This window comes from Bombus bifarius, unplaced genomic scaffold (genome assembly GCF_011952205.1).
Source record: "Bombus bifarius isolate JDL3187 unplaced genomic scaffold, Bbif_JDL3187 scf7180000008208, whole genome shotgun sequence".
Taxonomy (NCBI): domain Eukaryota; kingdom Metazoa; phylum Arthropoda; class Insecta; order Hymenoptera; family Apidae; genus Bombus; species Bombus bifarius.
In genome coordinates, this window is record NW_022884511.1 from 1368968 (window position 1) to 1388209 (window position 19242).

At 38.6% G+C, this 19242-nt stretch overlaps 1 protein-coding gene across 4 annotated transcripts in view; it reads right to left on the reverse strand.

The window, feature by feature from the left end:
• LOC117210674 (protein phosphatase PHLPP-like protein) overlaps positions 1 to 17077 on the reverse strand; it is a 49910-nt gene extending 32833 nt beyond the window's left edge. For 2 of the 4 annotated variants that reach the window (XM_033453913.1, XM_033453908.1), the window contains exons 1-2: positions 8045 to 8166; positions 7225 to 7457 (exon numbers count right to left, since the gene is read on the reverse strand). In XM_033453913.1, the coding sequence (XP_033309804.1) occupies positions 7225 to 7431 (207 nt within the window). In that variant the 5' untranslated portion in view covers positions 7432 to 7457; positions 8045 to 8166. Of the gene's footprint in view, positions 1 to 7224; positions 7458 to 8044; positions 8167 to 16972 lie in introns of those variants that run through there. The other 2 variants (XM_033453910.1, XM_033453909.1) reach the window with 2 other exon arrangements.
• Positions 17078 to 19242: the final 2165 nt, after the last annotated feature.

Consider the following 19242-nt stretch of genomic DNA (forward strand, 5'->3'; position numbering starts at 1 on the left):
ACGTTTAATTGTACCGAATCCGGTATAGAATCTCGATTGAAAGCAGTTTATTAAACGATTATTAAAATGGGCTCTTGTCGGTATAATGACATAAGGATCAGTATTCAGATTCGGAGGATTATCGGAACAAAGAATGGAAATTTACAGCCCCGCTACATTTAGTAGCTACGAGAAACAATTTTTATGAAATCAGCTTTTTAAACCTTCTGCTCCTTTTTTCATCGCTTTATTCATTCCGACATTGATCATCAGAATTTTTCATTTAAATTCAGCAGAACATCGAAAGAAATAAAATTCGTGCACATTACAATTTGAACACACAAGGACTGAGTATAGAACTGACCGAATCGCCGACAAATCTCAAAATCTACCTCTATACCGTGAACCCGAAAGAGAGCGGTACAGTAACTTCCTGAAAGCTTTCGAATAACTTCAAAGCCCGAGCAATAAATAGCCGAAAAACTGCTAGTCCTAATTTCCAGCCATTCGTGTGGCTGATAGTTCCGTTCATCCTCTACCAACCCCCGAAGAGTCGTTTCCTTTTCTCTGGCCGTCGAACGTATGGGAATTAGGCCGAAACACGATGCCCGAATGGCGAATGGCAATTTTTCGTTTCGAGGTACGTACGTATATCGTCCGAAGAATACCGACGTAAATTTGCGAGTTCGAAAAATAAATTAAACATTTAGCATCGTTGTGTCACCGCTGCTCCACAATAATATCGGTTGGGAAATTTTAATGTCTCGTTACAGTGGAAGCATCGTTGACCACGAAATAAATTCGACGAGGCGTGCCAGTATAAAATTGAACGAGACACGTGTCGTGTGTTAACGAGTGATGTGCGAAATGCGAGTAGAACAGGATTTTTGTTCGTTGGACGATTGAACAGGTATCGTTTGTTATCGCATTTTAATATTTCATATGTTTCCAATATTTTATTATTATAATTCTGATGCTCGGTGGAACATTTTTTTCAAACAGATAACCTTCTGAAACAAAGGCTTGTAAGCGAACCCTACCCACATAACGTTTATGATAACGTTAATTTCCTTTTGTTGCGTTAATTATCGTTGCACGTCGGATAATCAACATTTAGATTAATTTTCCGTGAGTTTGAATACGTACTGATATAGCAAATGTTCTAAAACAGTATGTATGAATGCGTGGCACTTCGATTTCGGCGACGCACACCGAATTCCCACAGGCATGAAACGTAATGAATACGATTAATTAATGATGCAGTGGTACATGAGATGCGAATAATCGCCCACTGTCTGCGTTCTCTAAATTCCCTGACGCTATGTGTATTTACAGTTGCACAGTTTATACAATTTAGTTTCAAGTTTCATTGGAACTAATTTGATCCATTAATTTAAATCACTTGAATCTAGGTAGGTAACTCGACCAATGTGATCGAGACTTTTGGTATTTGCTCACATCAACTTTCGTATATCCAATCTTCAATCTGCTGCTATCAACTCTTGCCATCGTACATGGTGTTCATCCATCGATAAAACGATACACAAGCTCAAAATATCTCGCTTGCCGTTCAGAAGTGTGCAAGTTTGTGAGCAATGATCGAGCAAGTTTCTTGCACGTATCAAAGCGGTGCAAACAGAACTTTGTATTCGCCAGATCGAACAGGGACCGCAGCAACGCGTCACTAGAATTTGTTGCGAGGAATATTGATTTTGATTTAGTCGATTGAACGATCGAACGTAGCCATGTGAACGTGACACACTGGAACGAAATACGAGATCATGATTCGGATAAATATCGTCGCTAAATATTCACCGATCAACGATACAAATAGGATGGCGCGCTCGGGTTCTCCTACTCGAGCTGCGTGTGTCGTTGGCTCATCCCTGAATAATTCAACGCACGCGCTGGCCATTTTCCTGCTTTCCTCGTTTCCCGTCAAAGTGTCCGACCTAACGAAACGACGATGCCTGGGATCGTTTAATTTTTGATCCACGTCATGTCCTGGTGTTTCGATGATAATGCGGTTGCTGCTCATTTATCTCCTGTTCCGAGCGGTCGCTAACGCGGAGAAGCAGTAGATTTGGTTATATGCAACGAGAAAAAACAACGTTTATATGAACTGCCACGTTATGAAACAAAATATTTGTATAAAACATTAAAGGAGTAGGAACGACGGATCGTTGAATTATTAAGTATGAGAAGAGTATGTCGTAATGTCGATATGCAAACGTGAGGATATATAATCTACGAAGAACGCATTCAAAGTTCATAGGACAAATTGTTCACTAGTTTGTTTAAGGTTAATTTGTCTAATACCGTGCGTCAGTATTGGTAATAGGCGATTATAAGCTGTTACGGCTACCGTAACGTCGATACTTGAAGCCATCAAAGTTGCTGTCTGCTAGAGGGAAAGGGGATAAATCCTCTTCCATAATTCATGTTATGTCTGCCAGCTAATATAGTTAATGCCGACCAGTTCACCTGGGCACCTGCGTCCGAAATACTTGCAAAATTTCCCAGCTAATATTTGCATTTTGCGACACGATCCACCATTTTCACCCTGAACATTCGATTTTGTGAAATTATTCACAAACGCAGAATGTTGTATTCATAGAACTATGAATTTGCGTAAAAGTCCGTAGTCTAATTATTACGCTACAGCATTTTCGAAATTGTGACGTATAACTAATAAAATAGGTAACTGTTGTATTCTCGTAATATTTGTAGCTTCTTTCTCTATGTATATAAGTACAAAAATACAAAAGAATACAATAAAACAGGTTTTTAAATTTATGCTTCTACGATTTTGTGACATATAAATTGGAAAGAATTGGAAATGCGCAGACAACTCGACTTCTATCGTTCTAAGATAAGAGATCGATCCGCGCATATCCCGAATAACTAGCAGTTTGCCAGCAGGTACATATATACGTAGAGAAGCAATAACGCGAAACGTTTTCGCAACGCTTCTGACGGAACACAAAAGACGTTCCAACCGCTTTCTTGTCTTTTCCTGCGGCCAATACTGACATTCCGTGATCTACATTTGGATATTAAAGTTTGTTCATCGTGATTTCATATTCCGACAACGCCCTTAGGCCAATGTTTGCATCATTTCGAATTCCTCCCGTTTTCGGTGCTCTGAATCACTCGATAGCATCAACCATCGTCTTTCTTATTCCCAATTGTCTTCTCGTAGCTCTTTTCGATTTCTCGATCATTCCGTCGTTATCCGGCTGAGATATAAAAAGACGCTCCTTCTTTTGATTTCTCCATGGCACTTGACGCGTCGCGTCGTCGACCTCCTCTCGGGAGGGAAACGTCTTTATAGATTTTATATACTGCAAATTGATATATGCGTGATCCCTTACATTACAGATTTCACATTCCATTTACATAATATTGAATTTTTCCAGTCGTGTTAAAGAATTTAGAAATTTTTTTCGCCACGTGCACATCGCTCTCTGTTCGATAACAAAAAGAATGAGAAAAATCGTTCATCAGTATGGCACCTAACCTCGAGAATATTCAGAAACTCGCAAACAATAACACACGACGCGACATTTATTTTCATCATCATTTCATCCTGCTTCCTTTCAGCTATAATTAACCCAGTTTCACAAGCAAAGTTCAAAGAACCACACGAAGCTCCACTATCGAACCTGGTGGTACCCGTGTGTGATCGGTAATCGTTCGCGTTTATGGTACAATTTCGGAGACGCCCGAACGCGTAAATCGAATTGGTCCCTGTGGATTAGTGTCCACAACACCTAGCCAACTATGGTGCACACGGGCAACTCCGGCATCTCTTCGTTATTGGTGGGACGATTCGATTAAGCTGCATCAAAACGCGGCGGATGCGCGTGTTTGGCCTCATTTGCGAATGTACGGTGCACCTTTCTGATTCAGTGGCCCGCCTGGATCGACATCCCGTAACGGTATTATCTTCTATCGTTTCCCTTTGCGTCGCTTCCTCTCCGCTCTTTGTCAATGTTTCCCCCGCTATAAAATTGCTTACGGATTATTCGCTTGATCGGATTTCATCCGAATGTTAATCTTTGTAATGTGCTACAGGGTCGTCCTTTATTTCGAGATAACAAAAGATTTGAACAAGCAAGTGCCGTAAATACATAATTAAGCCTCAGACGGCTTGATGAATAAGGATACAAAAAAAAAAGATATCGTTGCGGGTATTTAACAGCTAGTGCGTGGAATATCAAAACCGATATGTGTGGCAGCAGAAAACTCGGAAGAAGTAAATAAATGATTTAATTTATAGTCTTCCTATACTTTGATCCACATATCTCACTTTTATTTATCAATTTTTAAACAAAACCCACGAAATCCTAAACCCTAACACCAAACTTCTTTTTCATCATTCCACAGACATGCCATCGGTCCGACGAGCCACACGATCGTAATCATCGAGTCGTGACCCCCCCCCCCTCCCCCCCCGTTATTGGCTCCGGAAACCGCAATCGTCCGCGTGTGCACGCAGAAACTACTCGACGAAGTTTCGTGCACTAATATCGAGAAATATGAAATATCGAGCGGGCGATGCCGATTGAATTCTAGAGCGGGCCGTTTATTGAACCCACGGATTTTCTTTATTCCTGACAGGGTATCGGGTCTCGTGGTGAATGCAACCAGAGAGAGAATCGACGACTGGTATCTTTTTAAGAAAACGGACCTCGAAGTCGGCTAGAGCTGCCCGGGTCAATGGCTTCCTGCTACAAGCAAGGATATAATCCCATAAGTCAGTTCTGTGACCAGCGTTCAAACAAATATCGACGCGATTGTTCGATTCCCTCCGCGTCTAGCCAGCGACGGATAACGATCTCTGTCTGCGGAAAATGCAAAAGCATTGATCTCCTTCGATGGTTCGGCCGCTGGACTTTCCAGGTACTTTATTGAATCTCGTTCAGACTCGCGCGGCTGGTGAATTCTCGATTCTGAGGGAACACGTGCGCTACGATCGTGAATATTGCACCAGTGGTGGACCTTCGAAATGACCGCTTTATTGTGAGATACGTCGATTTTATACCTTCCAGAAATGTCGTTGGAATCAGCAGTGCAGGTCTAAGTGAATACAGAGAATCGACATTGATTTTGGAGTGATTTTATGGACATAAAATATTATATTGTTGCTTAATATGTAGTGTTTCAAGATAAACGACATGAATGAGTACTATGTTGGTACATATGAAGTATCGTTTCTCATTTAAATGAACATTGAATTTAACGCGAAATGAGAAATTTGTTATCACATGTACCTATACCTCTTAATTTTTAATATCAACAGACATTTTTAATTTGTAATATTTGTAATGGAAAATAGGTCGTTTCTCGTAAGCACGTAAATCTCTAACTATACTGTGCTCATAAGAAAACTAAGGAATATTTAGAAAATCCTTTTATCTTTTTGTCCGCAACGTCGGCGAAAACTTACGATTTCTTCATAGCTACACCTCATTTTCACATAGCTGTCTTTACCTGCCTCTCTCACTCTTTCTCGCTTTGTGAATATTATAACGAAAGCCCCTAGCCTCGGTTCGTCTGGTCCAGGAGCAGGGTGTTCGTTTCCAGGATGCCATGCAAAATTCAAGCGGCAAGGATAAGGATCGCTCATTCTTCCGCGAGTTAGCCTAGCCAGCTTCTCTGGAATTGCTTTCGCCGGCAGAAGCTTAAAGTTTAAGTCGGTCGCGATTGTCTGGCAAACATTCGCCCCTCGAAGATTGATTTCGACTTTGATATTCCTCTTGCGGAAGTCATCTTACTTTTGACACGTTTTTTATCTTTCTTCATTTCTTCTTCTTCTTCTTCGTTCTACTTTTCTACTTCTTTTATATTGCTTTCAGTGCACTGTTTGTTGCTAAAGTTGCGGCGTGAGAGTTTCGTGTCAAAGTCAATTTTATTTGACAACTTCCTCACGCGTTGCAAAGTCAAATATTATATTTATTTACAATAAATTGTATTGAATGCATTATTAGAACAAAAATTGTATTTATACCTTGGTTATTCCTTATTAATATTTGCATATTGTACAAGAGAACTTGTATTAAAATTCGTCGTACAAGATTCCCCTCAAAACTGCCACAAACAAAAACACGTGTCCCCTCAATTTTCAAACTCAATTCTCTCCCAATTTCAGCTCAAATTTCCCATTTATTTTTTCACCACATTATTCCCCATTCCATCGTACCGTACACAAACTATTCGTACAGTGCACATAGAAAAATCTCTAAAACGAAACAATTTCACCTTCAATCTCGAAACTCTTCGAGACAAAATTTCAAATATCCCTTTCGAGTTTTTCCACGAACAAGCAAAGAGCTTTCGCGCGGAGCAAACGCGACCACGATAAATATTTATTCCAAATTATTCGAACGAAGCTCAATTCCATTTCGTTCCATTTCATTCTGTTTTAGCGATGGTTCTTTAAGGGAAGAATAGAATATTCTTGGGTGGAAGCAAGCGTTAAAAATTAGATTGGAAATTAAATTGACCGTAGCCGAATGGCTTTTCTTCGGGGCGAAGGGACGGTTTCTTTGTAATCGTGCTCTTAATTGAAATTGGCAACTCGTTTAATCCCCCTTCGTCCGCAATTCGGTGAAACGCGTTCAGCGATTAAACTCTTCCACGTTTTGGCCGAGCGTCTTCTACCCGCGGAGAGCTTAATGCCGATAATTAGAATTAATTTCGCGAAAACCCTTGTGAACGCTAACGATTAAAATTAATTAATATTGATGCGGGGAAACGAGTGATAAAACTGTACAGTCGTGGGGAAGTTTTCGTTTAAATATTCGCGTATGAGAAATTTGTTGAATGGTTGCCTCGACTTGCAGTTCATTATTTTAACAAATCTACGATCCACTAACCCTAAAATCTTAAAAAAAAAATTAAAAAATACAGGATATTTCAGAAACAAGCGATCAAATTTTCATACCGTATTCTACTACCTTTAACCACTGACCGATAACCATAGAAACTTTATTCAGGTTAAAATTTTTAGGATAATTTATCGAGACCATCTGAAACTCCCTGTATATCCATCCTCATACTCTGTTTTTACGCTTTGGTTGATACAATTTTTCCTTTGAGCCACAGTCACTGAAGAAATAGCAAAAAGAAGTAAAACAGAAAAGAGTAAAGAGTAAAGAAAGAAAATGTTTAAGACTGTGATCGATATATAGAAACGAAATTTCCTCGTTGTAAATTGTTCTGTCACGTTGTTTGACTTACCTGTTTAATCCAACTTTTCCACAAGTCTCTGTCCCAGGGGTGGTGAAAGCCGAGATATAAGTGTCTCGTCTCGCGATGGTGACTGTCCTCTTGTTGTTGACTCTGATGACACTGTTGAGTGACTCTTGGAAATCCAGTGATACGCAGTACTAGTTTGCCCAGACGTGACGGGGCATAACACACCGCACCCCCGCCAGTTAGTTCCATCCACTCTGGCCTAGACTCTGGACAGGCTAAAATCAGGATGATTGATATCAAATTTAGTTACGACCAATTTGACTCGGTTGTTGTCGCGTTACTTGTTTCGGTAAAATCGAATGGCAAGACTGGGGTTGACCATCGATCATCTTAGGGCTGTTATAGACAGATCATCATTATGTATATTTGACGTACGAAATTTTGTGAACGGTTTTTTACCTTTGGTCTTTGACTCTTAATCCCTTGCTTCACGATTAAGTTGGAATAGCGCGTGCCATAAACAACAATATGGTCGGTCACACGTCGAGCCATTTCACGGTTTGACTGAGCGCTCGAAGTTGTGCAAATCGCACATATCTTTTGATACATAAATGCGTGTGTAAGGTATAACCTATTTTATTTTACAAGATGTTTGATAAATAATTATTACCAATTGATCATCGAACAAGAAAGATTTATTATCTTAAAGTAAATAATAAGTTAATGACATTGACGTATCACGTCTCTCAAACTATGCTGTAGGTTAAGAGGTTAAACCTCTTAATAATGTATTAATCATCTATGAGATTCCTTCATTCATTAAACCTGTCTGTAACTCAACATTTTTATAAGATCTACAAACCTACATTTTATAGTTTCACACTTGAATCTCCCAATTGCGACACACACTTGAACAAGTTAATCGTAGAGCACTCTGAACGAAACGAGCTGCGAAAACAACTATCCGTTCTGAATGACCAACAGCGCCATAAAACGTGGACGGTCCTTTTGGAAAACTCATTGTATCGGAGCGTTAGCTCGCGAAACGGCGCGGCGAGCAGTTACCTCTCGAGCGATAAATTCCGGAGGATCAACAGTTCTGCCGGCTTTTTGACAGTGACAAACGCAGCCGAGTCGCGTCATCTAATTACACGGAACTACGAGTGGCAGCTGTCCATCGACGTTTCGAGCGAGCCAGGTCGGAGGTGAGCCAGCTTTAAATCCCGCCGCGTTCGTTTCACGCTGCGTGAACCACGCCTAACGCGGCTCGCGGTTTAACAACGCGGCTACCGACCAACCGATCGAGTTTTTCCCAAAAGCATCCGGGAAAACATCGATGCAAATCGGATTTTATTTGGTTGTCGCGAGTGGATCGCGTGGATTCGTGCAATACATCCCTCGGGTAGTTCGCTTCGAATAATAGCGGCCTACGTGAATCGGGTTTGACGATTCGATCGCGATCGCCACTCGCTGGATTGCGGCAGTAGCATCGAGTTCTTACCGGGTGATGATAGATGTGCGTGGATCGTATGTGTGTGCAAACGCATGTTTTTGTGGAATGCGTGTAGAGAAATGGGTATTATTATTTAGAATAAATCCCTCACCTGAAGAACATCTCAGATTTTTATGAATATGTTGTTCAGTCAGTGTATCAATATATGGCCGCCAAGCATGTTGAAAATTAGCTTCGAATATACATTCATGTAATTTAATAAAAGCATGTCTTTTTTCACCTTTTTTGTGAGAATCAATAGATACAATGTTATTTTATGATAGAGTAATACAATGCAAAATTTTAGAATAATATGAAAAAAATTTTTGTTTCTCAAGGAGTTTTATATTTTCGGTAGTTACGGTAATTTCGATTTCTCTTTGCAAACCATAGTCCTTATTTCAGAATCACTGCTTTCTGGGTCCGCATAAAGAGATGCCTGATACAATTTTATCTTGAACGAGCGCACTGAACACCTATGTATATTCATTATAATTTTCGTGCATGCTCGAGTGTGATATCATATTTTACGTGGAATTCTTATGGGACTACCGGGTTCCACGTATTCACTTGGGAGAGAATTAATAATTGCCAGTGATTCGCTTCCATGTGAAAACAATTGCACGCTAATGTGTATATACGAGCGTTTGTCCGATAACATTATCCTTTGGGGAACAATTGCTTATGAAAGTAATCTCTATAGACTCGTGTAATTCGATAATATTGTCGTTTGGAAAAAGCTTGTTCGCTGAATTTCATTTCAAGTTACGTTTCATTTCATTCTATATAATCGAAGGCTTCTTTTAAATTAAGATCTACGATGATTGGTAATATCGCGTTTCTTTCTTTAAAATTTTTCATGTAATTTAAATTTTCTTGTAGCCACCGTCGATCCAGAGAATATCGAGGAATTCTCAATTCGATACTATGATATACTCGATGGTTAATCGTAATTCAAGTTGATTATTCCAATTTCCATTGCATGTAATTGATTTAATTAAAATTTGAATTTTCTTATATTTTCAGAACAGAATTAATAGTTTTAATAAGATCAGCGATTAGTGAATAATTCAATGAAAACCCGAGTAGAATACTTTTTAGAAGGAAGAGTTAGAAGTGGAATAAAATATAACCTGATTAATATTTCTTATACAGCTTTACCTTTTGGAAGGTTATATAAATCTTGGTACCAGCTTTTCCTATCACATAATTCTCTTTTAATGCATAGATAAAGATTAATACACTTTCCATCTTGATATAAAAATTTTAAAAAGTTCCATTCCTTGTTCATAGCATATAACCGTATTATCATTGAACACCTAATAAATGATGACCACCTTGTATAACGTCATCGACGCGACGCAAAGTAACAATGGGGCAAACCGGGGTCGCGGGCAATTAAAACTTTGCGGAAAGCTTTTCAGGCTACAGGGAGCTTGGCCAACGCTCTGACTCATTAAGCAATCCCGAAAACTTTTTCTTACAATGCTAATGTCGATCGCTAAAATGATCTGATTGTGAATAAAAGAGTGCACTTTCTTGTAAAAAAAAATGACGAAAATTGTTATTAAATGGAATTATGTTGGAATAAGGTTTAATTAGTTTTAATTGGGTTAATAGCTGACGATAAAAGTGGTGGTAACTTTGAAATCAATTTGAAAATTAAAATTATGATCTTAATGGCAATAATTTTTCAACCGCTAATTCTTCGATTTCTATTTGAATTGATTTTTAATCAATTATTATGTTTTTTGTGCTATTATATCGATTATTATGCTCTTATTCGTCTTCCCTAAAATCGCTGCATCGTAATTAGTTAAATTAAATTCCACAAATCTGAACAAATTTAGAATATACTCGGTAAAATTAACAACCATGAAACTATTGCCAAAAATGATCATCGCGTGTAATTAGGAAACGGCAAGTGGTTCAATCTCTACCGATTTAAACAGCTACGGTCAGTTTCAATAGTAGTTTGCTCTGTAGTTGGCTAACCTTTCCCTTTAATGACTCGCAATCTGAAACAAATCTCGCGGTCGTGTTGCCATCAATGTGCACTGGCTTTTCTGATTAACGTCGTTTAGTTTCTACCATGTGATTCGATTCTAATCAGTCAATACCGCTGTTCCACAGCGTGGATTGCCAAAAAGCTGGATGTTTCTCTATCCATTGCGGTCGTCACCTTGGTAACGTTAGTTACTTTACGCTTCTGCCGTTGATTTTCTCTTTAAAACGTGTTATTTAATCAACAATTTCAACAATTTCGAAAATCACAAAACCGTCAACACCATTTGTACTAAACTGTATCACCACGCTAGATTGATCCTAATATGAACATTCCGATTGACACAGTTATTTAGAATCGCTTTTGCTCTTTGGGTAGATACTAAATACATAGTTATAGATTTCCATGTCGAAGAAAAGCAAACTAGATGATTAGGAAAATATTAGAAAAACATACTCATTTGGAATATTTCCCCGCTAAGTTATTATATCTAGTACAAAAACCAATTTAAATTCGTAGCTCGAGCAATGCAATTTATATGTACGCTAAAACTAGTTGTCAGCAGAGGAAATCGCGCGGGATTCGAGCTTTCCTGGTTAAATGAATTTAAGCGCGTCACACATTAGAAGATCAAACTTTTGGGTAGCAACGAATATTAGGCCTGTTTAAATGGAAAACATTCTGAAGCAAAATGCGAAATATCCACTTTGCATTAATAGACGTATATTTTATTACATGGATACATAATATTACATTATACAATTCGATAGTTGCAATGGACCGCTTTCTTTTCTGTCCAACCGGTTTAGCACCGTCCTTTATATAGATAAATTTATTTATCGCAAAATACGAAATTGTATAGAATCATTAGCGGCTTAATAGACACAGAACTAAATTCCGACCTCGTTTCAGCGAAAGGTACTCTCGGGACCGCTAAATACCATTTTTACACACGTCAGTGAATTTGTCCAAGCTTTTCTTCAAGTTATTAGCTTACAAGTTACTAGCTGTTTTGTGGCTTAGTGAAAAGTTTCATCAAAGTGAAGGCGATGTCCCGTTGTTTACGAGCGATTTTCGTCATGAACAAGGTACGACTACCATCGATCCACTGATACATACGTTAGAGTCGCAGTTTTCGCATGGCCATTAAATCGCCAATGACTTTCTTATGAGCAGGATGCAACAAACGGGACATGCCATGCAGAGAACAGCCGAATGACCGTATAAATATTCATTGGACGATTTAAATTCATAACTTCCAACGCAAATCGACCAACCCACGTTTTATTTTCCTTGCCCGTGTGTGTATCTTGTGTATACAGGTGTAGATGGATGTTAGATAGTTGTGGATGTGTAAACGAGAGGATAATTGAAGCGTCCGGGGAAAATGAAATTTTCCGTTTTTCTTCGCTCCAAGTACAGTCTACTATTGTTGCTTTGCCGTGTCAGAGGTTTGTACCCTGCAAAAAGATTATTTGGTAGTTTTTATTTTTTAACGAAGATCGTGCCAGTTTAACTGTCGATGTTTTCCTGGTTAGAGTCAGTTTGTTTTGAGATTAGCTATGCAGTCTTCATTTGCATTATAATAGCATCGTCGAGGAAAATGTAAATTTTATTCAGTGTTGGAAATGCTGGACGTTTACAGCAGCTTTGCCTTATTCGGTTCATTTGTTCTGATGCATTTGTGTTATTCTATGATTTAAAAATCTCAAAATCATAAGCTGCTTTTTTAAATATTTCTGACTATCGTAGCGTATTTGTTAGATAAATTAACTTGTAACTCGTGATTTGTAAAATTTTACTAATAATATTGGTTCAATTATCTGCAAAGAGATCGCAGTGGTTAAAATATTAAATTCTGGGGCATCCTGTATTTGCTTTAGCGGATATCGGCACACTTTTCCGAAAATCGCTATCGGATTGAATCCAAGATGACCGCTGGATCTGTAGCGGACATCCGACATAAGCGGCAAGTTTTGGCCGACATGAGAGGGCAGCGTCAAAGAGACCCGTGGCCAACTCTAAATTCACCTTTTCCGCGGTATTGCCGTTAATTTCAAGGAGGATGCGCTTTGACGGTCGTTCCTTCGGAACACTGAGCTTGATTAAACTCGAGACTAGTTGTCGGTAACAGGTGTTCGCCACCGGCGAACGTGCTGAATCAACAGCAAACAACCAGGGCGATCCTGTCTCGTCCCTGTTCAGCGACTTCCGGCCGCGTCATTTTCGGCCAACTTATTTACTTTCCGACTTTCCGTGGCCGCAACGCCGGATGAGAAGGCTTTCGTGAATTTCAGCCGGTGATTTGCGCCTGGCATCCACCTCCGTCAGCTTAAGTTCGTTTGGCTTAATTAGCAGGCGAAGTTGATCCGTTTGGTCTTTGATGTTGTCATTCGGTGGTTACTTTTAATTTACCTTTTTGTTTTAATTTACCACGTGATATTGCCTTTGTCGTTGATTGATGAAGATGTGCCACCGGATAAAGGTCATGGTGTTAACTAGGGCGTTTGGATTAGTGGCGACGTGCTTAAAGATGAGAATCAGATTAGCATGATAGCTTTTACGAAGTGTCTTTTGTAGCCTAATTTCATGTATAACGAATACATATTAATTTCTTATTAATCGAAACGAGATAAAAAGCTATATCGACGTTTGCCCCATAACCAGGTTGAATCGCTCGTGTTTCCCCATTTTACTCGCAGGAAACACAATAATTTTTAATACATCGAAAACATCCGCAAACAGATCTATTGCAGCGAAACTTAAAAACACGAGGAAAGTTACCATCGGACTTGACGCTTTCAAGGGAGATCAAAGCGATATTTGCAAAGGTATTTTGCACCTTTTTACCAGTATCACAGCTATTTGCCAGCCTATATCGGTGCATCGATCGGCAGAGACTACCGCGAATCCATAGTAAATGCCCATTGATTCCGACGTTTTTATCAAATGACGACGAAGTTGAACGTCGCTTTGCCGAACGTGCTCGGAATCAAATCATCGGTTCCTCGTCGACGATCGGGTTTTCTTACCGTTCGATATTTCCCGAGCTATAAATGGCGAACAATACCATGGAAAACAGTCGCGCTATACCTCTCTTTCTCCACTTTCGTCGTTCTTTTCAAGATTCTGTCCAATCATCGACATCGTTTCAGCTTCTGTCTTATTGTCGTACGTCTTTTCTTTCTTTTCTTCTTTCACCTTTTTATTATCTCCTGTTCTATGTTGCTTTTTTATTCGAGCAATCGACTATTAAAATTCATGGAACGATGCTTCCGTTATTCCAGTTGTTTCTTCGCCCTCGCGTCGAACCAGGCGAAGTCAGCTTCGAAAGTCGATGTCGTTCGATTTTCCCATTTATCCAATTCCCACTTTTCGTCTCTTCTTTGCTTTCTTTCCTTTCTCTCTCTTTCTCTTTCGCTGCCTGTGTATGTTCTTTTCGATTTTGTTTGTCGTACATTTTGGAATAGAGCAACGGGCATTGGAAAAGTTGCCGATCGATTAATTCCGAACAAGACACTTCGTTTTCGCCAGTTTCATCCCGACCGATGCCGGCTGCATTGTTTTGCACGGTGCAATTTACGATCGACAGCTCGCCCCTGTTCCCTTTGTGACGAGCGCGTCTATCGATTCCAACAGACGTGATTAGCTTTTCCGCGCGTGATCCTCGCGCGTGATTTTCCGACACCATCCTCACATCATTATGCAACAATGATCGTTGCTGAATTTTTAACGACAACAAGATTTTTATATAAATTATAAACTTTATAATTTTGTATTAACATTATTTATTAAATTACTTCAAAATAAAACCAGATTTATTAATTAAATATAGAGGATTGATTTTATTCGACGATTAAATAGATAAAATGGGAAATCGATAATAAACGATTTAGTCATTAGTTTCAAGCTGACCGCATCAAAGTCTGATCGAATCACATCGTAGAAAACTAATAGCTTTTCCAGTGAAACAATTACGACTTATCGACACCATCACGCGTAGCGATTAATCTTTTCGTCCTATAAAGGTCGGCCACAAGATTCCAATGAAATATAGATCTATAACACGTTAATGTATTGTTCGTACTAAGTGCGGATTAAATACTCAAAGCATTAAGGAGAAAAATAAACAAAATTAACAAAAACCGGTTTATTCGAGAAATATCGTTGCTTTAGGACATCATTACACAATCAACCATTTGATATGGTGGTGGATCCGATGGATCTGGATGCTCGAAACCGTAATTGCACGTCACCGCGATAAATCCTTTCCTGGAAAGAAATTCTTGATCCGCGGAACGTACTTAGGAATGGTGACAGAATCGTTTCACGGCAAGGATAAGGGACAAAACGTAGATAAATCATGGTGTTTCGTGGACAGGATAGAAGGATTCGGAATCAGAGGGTGTACAAAATTGAGCCTGAATGTTTTCATTTCACCCTAAACTGACGCGCTTTTATCTTCTGAAGGAACTTGCAGACGTTTACGTAAAACGGGTATCGTAATTGAAGAGAGAAAGTGAGCGATAAAAGTCGTTCAGATAATAAAATCAGATGGTTTTAATAGAAAAATTATAAAAATTATATGCGATGTACTTTAATCTTGCTACAAAGATTATAAAATCAACTAAGCACGAAGCATGAGATTTTTGTCTTTTGGACTTAATAAAAGAGACAGAAGGAAAATATATATGGTACACGTAACTCTTCGAAAATTTTTTCCCATCTTTTCATCAAAGCGGCCCGATTCTTTTAACGTCACCATGTTAGGATATCCATAAAATATCGACATACAAACAGATTAGCGAACAAGGACATACCATTCCATCTCCTGGAACAACAGAAACGAATGTTTTTATCCAAACTGACAATTCTTTATCTGGCAGGTTAACTCCTCAAGTGGTCGCGCTTCCGCCCGCAAAAAAGAAATCCAATTTAAAGTTCACTTATCAGTCATGGGGTTAGATACTTGTATCTTACCTAACGTTCGACCATCGCGGCTATGAATCCGACAATTGATTGGCGTAACCGGTCTAACGGAACTTTCGGAGGATAAATCAAAGCTGAACATAAATCGTGGTTCGATATTGGAGATTGCAGTAGAGGGATGTTTTCTTTTCACGAGACATTCGTATCTGCGAAGCCATGATTCTATCGAGAGATTTTGTTGTATTCTCGACTGTAACACGTAGACAAATTTATTTCCACTTTGTTACACAGGGTTTCGACTGCACGCAATACTGTAGGTAAAATTAATTTTACGTGAGTCTTTTATAAAATTAAAACAAATAGCAGAATATTTTACAAACCTCTTTTAAAAAATTTAACATCGTATTGCTCTAAATTTTTCATAAATTTAATGTCTACCTGGTAAATAGGCTAAAAATATTTATCCAATATAAATTTCACTCATTTGAATCAATATTCTATTCTTTTCTGTATATTTTTGTGCATACAAAGCGGAAACACTCGATGCTTTCGTTAGATGTTGAAATTATAAAAGTCGTAGTTAGAAGACGGGGAAACAATCGAGAGAAGCGGAGTTGAAGGAAAAGAGGAGTGAGATTTATAAGTCGAGACTTCCTTGAAACGAGTTTACGGAAGTTTTGATCGTCGAATGAAAATTACGAAGTTGGATTATGAGTTTCGCCAACGAGTATGGCAAAAAAGCTGTACATGTGTGACCGATAGTAAGTGTCCGCCGTTCTTTTATGATTCATACGACATGAATAATTTGGGTAATAAGATCTTGATATCCCATTCCAAAGTTTAACCACTTCACTCAGAAAATTACCCATAAGATTCTCCCAAAACTTTACAAACATAATAATCGCTTTTTAAATTAAATTCCAGAAATATTCTCGGTAAGACGTAACTAATTCGTTATATTCTTGCAGCATTGTATCAAAATGGCACCAAACATTTTGTCTACTAATTTTTATCATATTGTTCCAATTTAATTAATTCCGTATAATATATCTAGAGAAATATTAAAAAATTCATAGTTCTGCTGTTGATATAATTCGCTAGACTTCGATCTACCTCGTGTATCACAAAAATCAATGGTTCAAAGGTTTTTCACTAGCACGAACAAAGAATCTCATCCCCTGAGCGTCGTGGCACGATGATATATGTTTCAATAATTGCAGTCGCAAGAAATCTGAGCACGGAGCATGAGATAAAGCCGGTTCTTATCCTTTTCCTTGTACGTTCGACAGGCCTGAGGTTCCGTTTCTACCAAGCGTTTCTTATCCCCATAGGGGAGGATTGGCGAACCCGCGTGGAACACTTACCTGATAAAGGAACAGCCTGATCCGATGACAGCCAAGGGTCGCCTCTTCCACTGGGGAAAACCAACCCCTTCAACACGAGCGCGTACCCGCAACGGCTGTATCCAAACAAGCCAAAGGGGTCCTGTGAGAAAAACGGTGAAGAGATGAGCTACGGTGTTTCTAATCGGCGTAGAGAGATACAAGTGGTGCTAGTGCGATTATTGTGAAGCCAAAGTGGGTTGGGGTTAGATTGTAACCCTTTTGTAAATATTTCTTATATCATTGGTTATATTATTTTCTTAGCTTTTTATATATACTGCAATACTTTTTTTTCTATTTGAAACTCACCACCAAACCGTATTATAAGTCGTAAGTTCACATACTGTCGCTAGACATATTTTTCGACAAGCTATAAAATAATTCTACGCGATAATAAAATCAATGATTACCGTACCAGATATGCAAAAAGCGAATGTCAATTGTTAATTTCCTACGATGTTCACGATCGGAAGTTTTACTGGAAAGATAATACTGTATTACTATCTATTTATAATCATGCCATATTCTCACATTTCATATATAGTTTGATTTCGACTCAGAAATCAATCGACAAAGTCGCGATAAATATAAAATTACATAGAAAGATGTCATCAGCTTTAACATGCCAAAACTGCTTTTAAACTAAAATTCTCCTGTAATTAGATTAAAAGCTATAATTTATTCAATCCAACCCATATTCTCATCGTAAATATTAAATGAACGACAGACGAATGTCAATGAAGAATTTAAAAGTCAGATAATAAATTCAGAATTCTAATCGGAGATTAAAAATTCTTTTCGTCGCTCGAATAAATCCTGACTTGGTACGAATTCAGTGCGGTTGTGAAATTGTTAATTAGTATGCGATTCCTTTCGATAGTCGCGATTATTTCGCGCAAGCTGTTGCGACAACGTTGAAAAATAAGATCTCGAATTCTCCCTCACGCTGTAAGTTCCTCGTGCAAGATGCTGCCCGGATATGGACTTCGAATTCATGAAATTGTAATTCCTTTCTGTACGCCAGCGAAGCATTATGTACACGGAATTCCTACAACTTCGAGGAAATATAAGCAACTAGGAAAATTAAGGACGAGGGAACCATTTCACTGAAACCGGCAGCTTTAATATGCCCACGCTACCGCTTTAGCGAAAAATATCGAAGGTAGCAATAACTGACTCCGTCTTATTAAACCTCTTTATGGAAAGAAATTCGCATCGCCCAAAAACTGGATAGGACGGTACGGGAATCCCTTTATGATGCAACATTCACTTATTCCTCAAATTATCTAGAAAATATAATATGGAAATTGTTTTTGCCATAATTTACACGAATAAAGAAACTAAATATATAACATAAATCTCTCTGCTGAAATTAAATAACAATTTATTAGAATGTTTTATAACAGAGATCATCAAACTGCGAAGAATTAAAATAAAAATAAATTTGTTTCAGTGTGGGAAAGTGTAGGTCAAGCATTGAGATGTTGAAGAAGCCAGTTTATGTTTTCAAACAGCCACTTGTAACGACGGAAGCTACAGCTTTGGAATTGAATTAAAATTAGAAACGGTTAACTGCGTAGACGAGCACAATGACATCTGTATGCATCCGCATTAATGCAGTTTCGCGTTAGAATTCACTTTCGATGTTACCGAAATTCATCGTTAAATAACGCTTCATGGCGCAAAGCATGCAAATCATCCCCAAGAGACATCATAGACGGCGTTCACTCGAAACCATCATGTATATTTCATGTAGAAATGTGCATAAACGGCTTCTATCGGCCGCGCAACTACAATATTTCCGATCGTTACGTTTGCTTTGGCGGCAATTTTCCCGTCTTATTTATATTTTTACAATTTGCATTTCTTATCGAACTTTTAAATTGGAATTTGCGAGATTTCCTCGCGTTTGCCTTCGTATCGTGTTTGACGGTGTTTTTCCGAAAATTTATGAGAAGAGAAAAGTCAAGTAAACTTGATAAATTGTGTTCCAACGCGATAATATCAAATATGTGTAACATCAAATGTATGTAATAATCGACCAGCTCCTTCGAATTTCATACCGTTGAATATCTTAATCAACCAACATCGACGAGGGGAACCAAGCATTCCACAAAGCCGCGAGTTTGTCCGACGAACCAGCAATATGCACGTTATCTCTTGGCATACTAAATGAAAATCTATCGAATAAATATTGACGTTCATGCGGCTTCTGACGCGGCTTCGTGCTTGCTCGCCGATTAACGGACCAC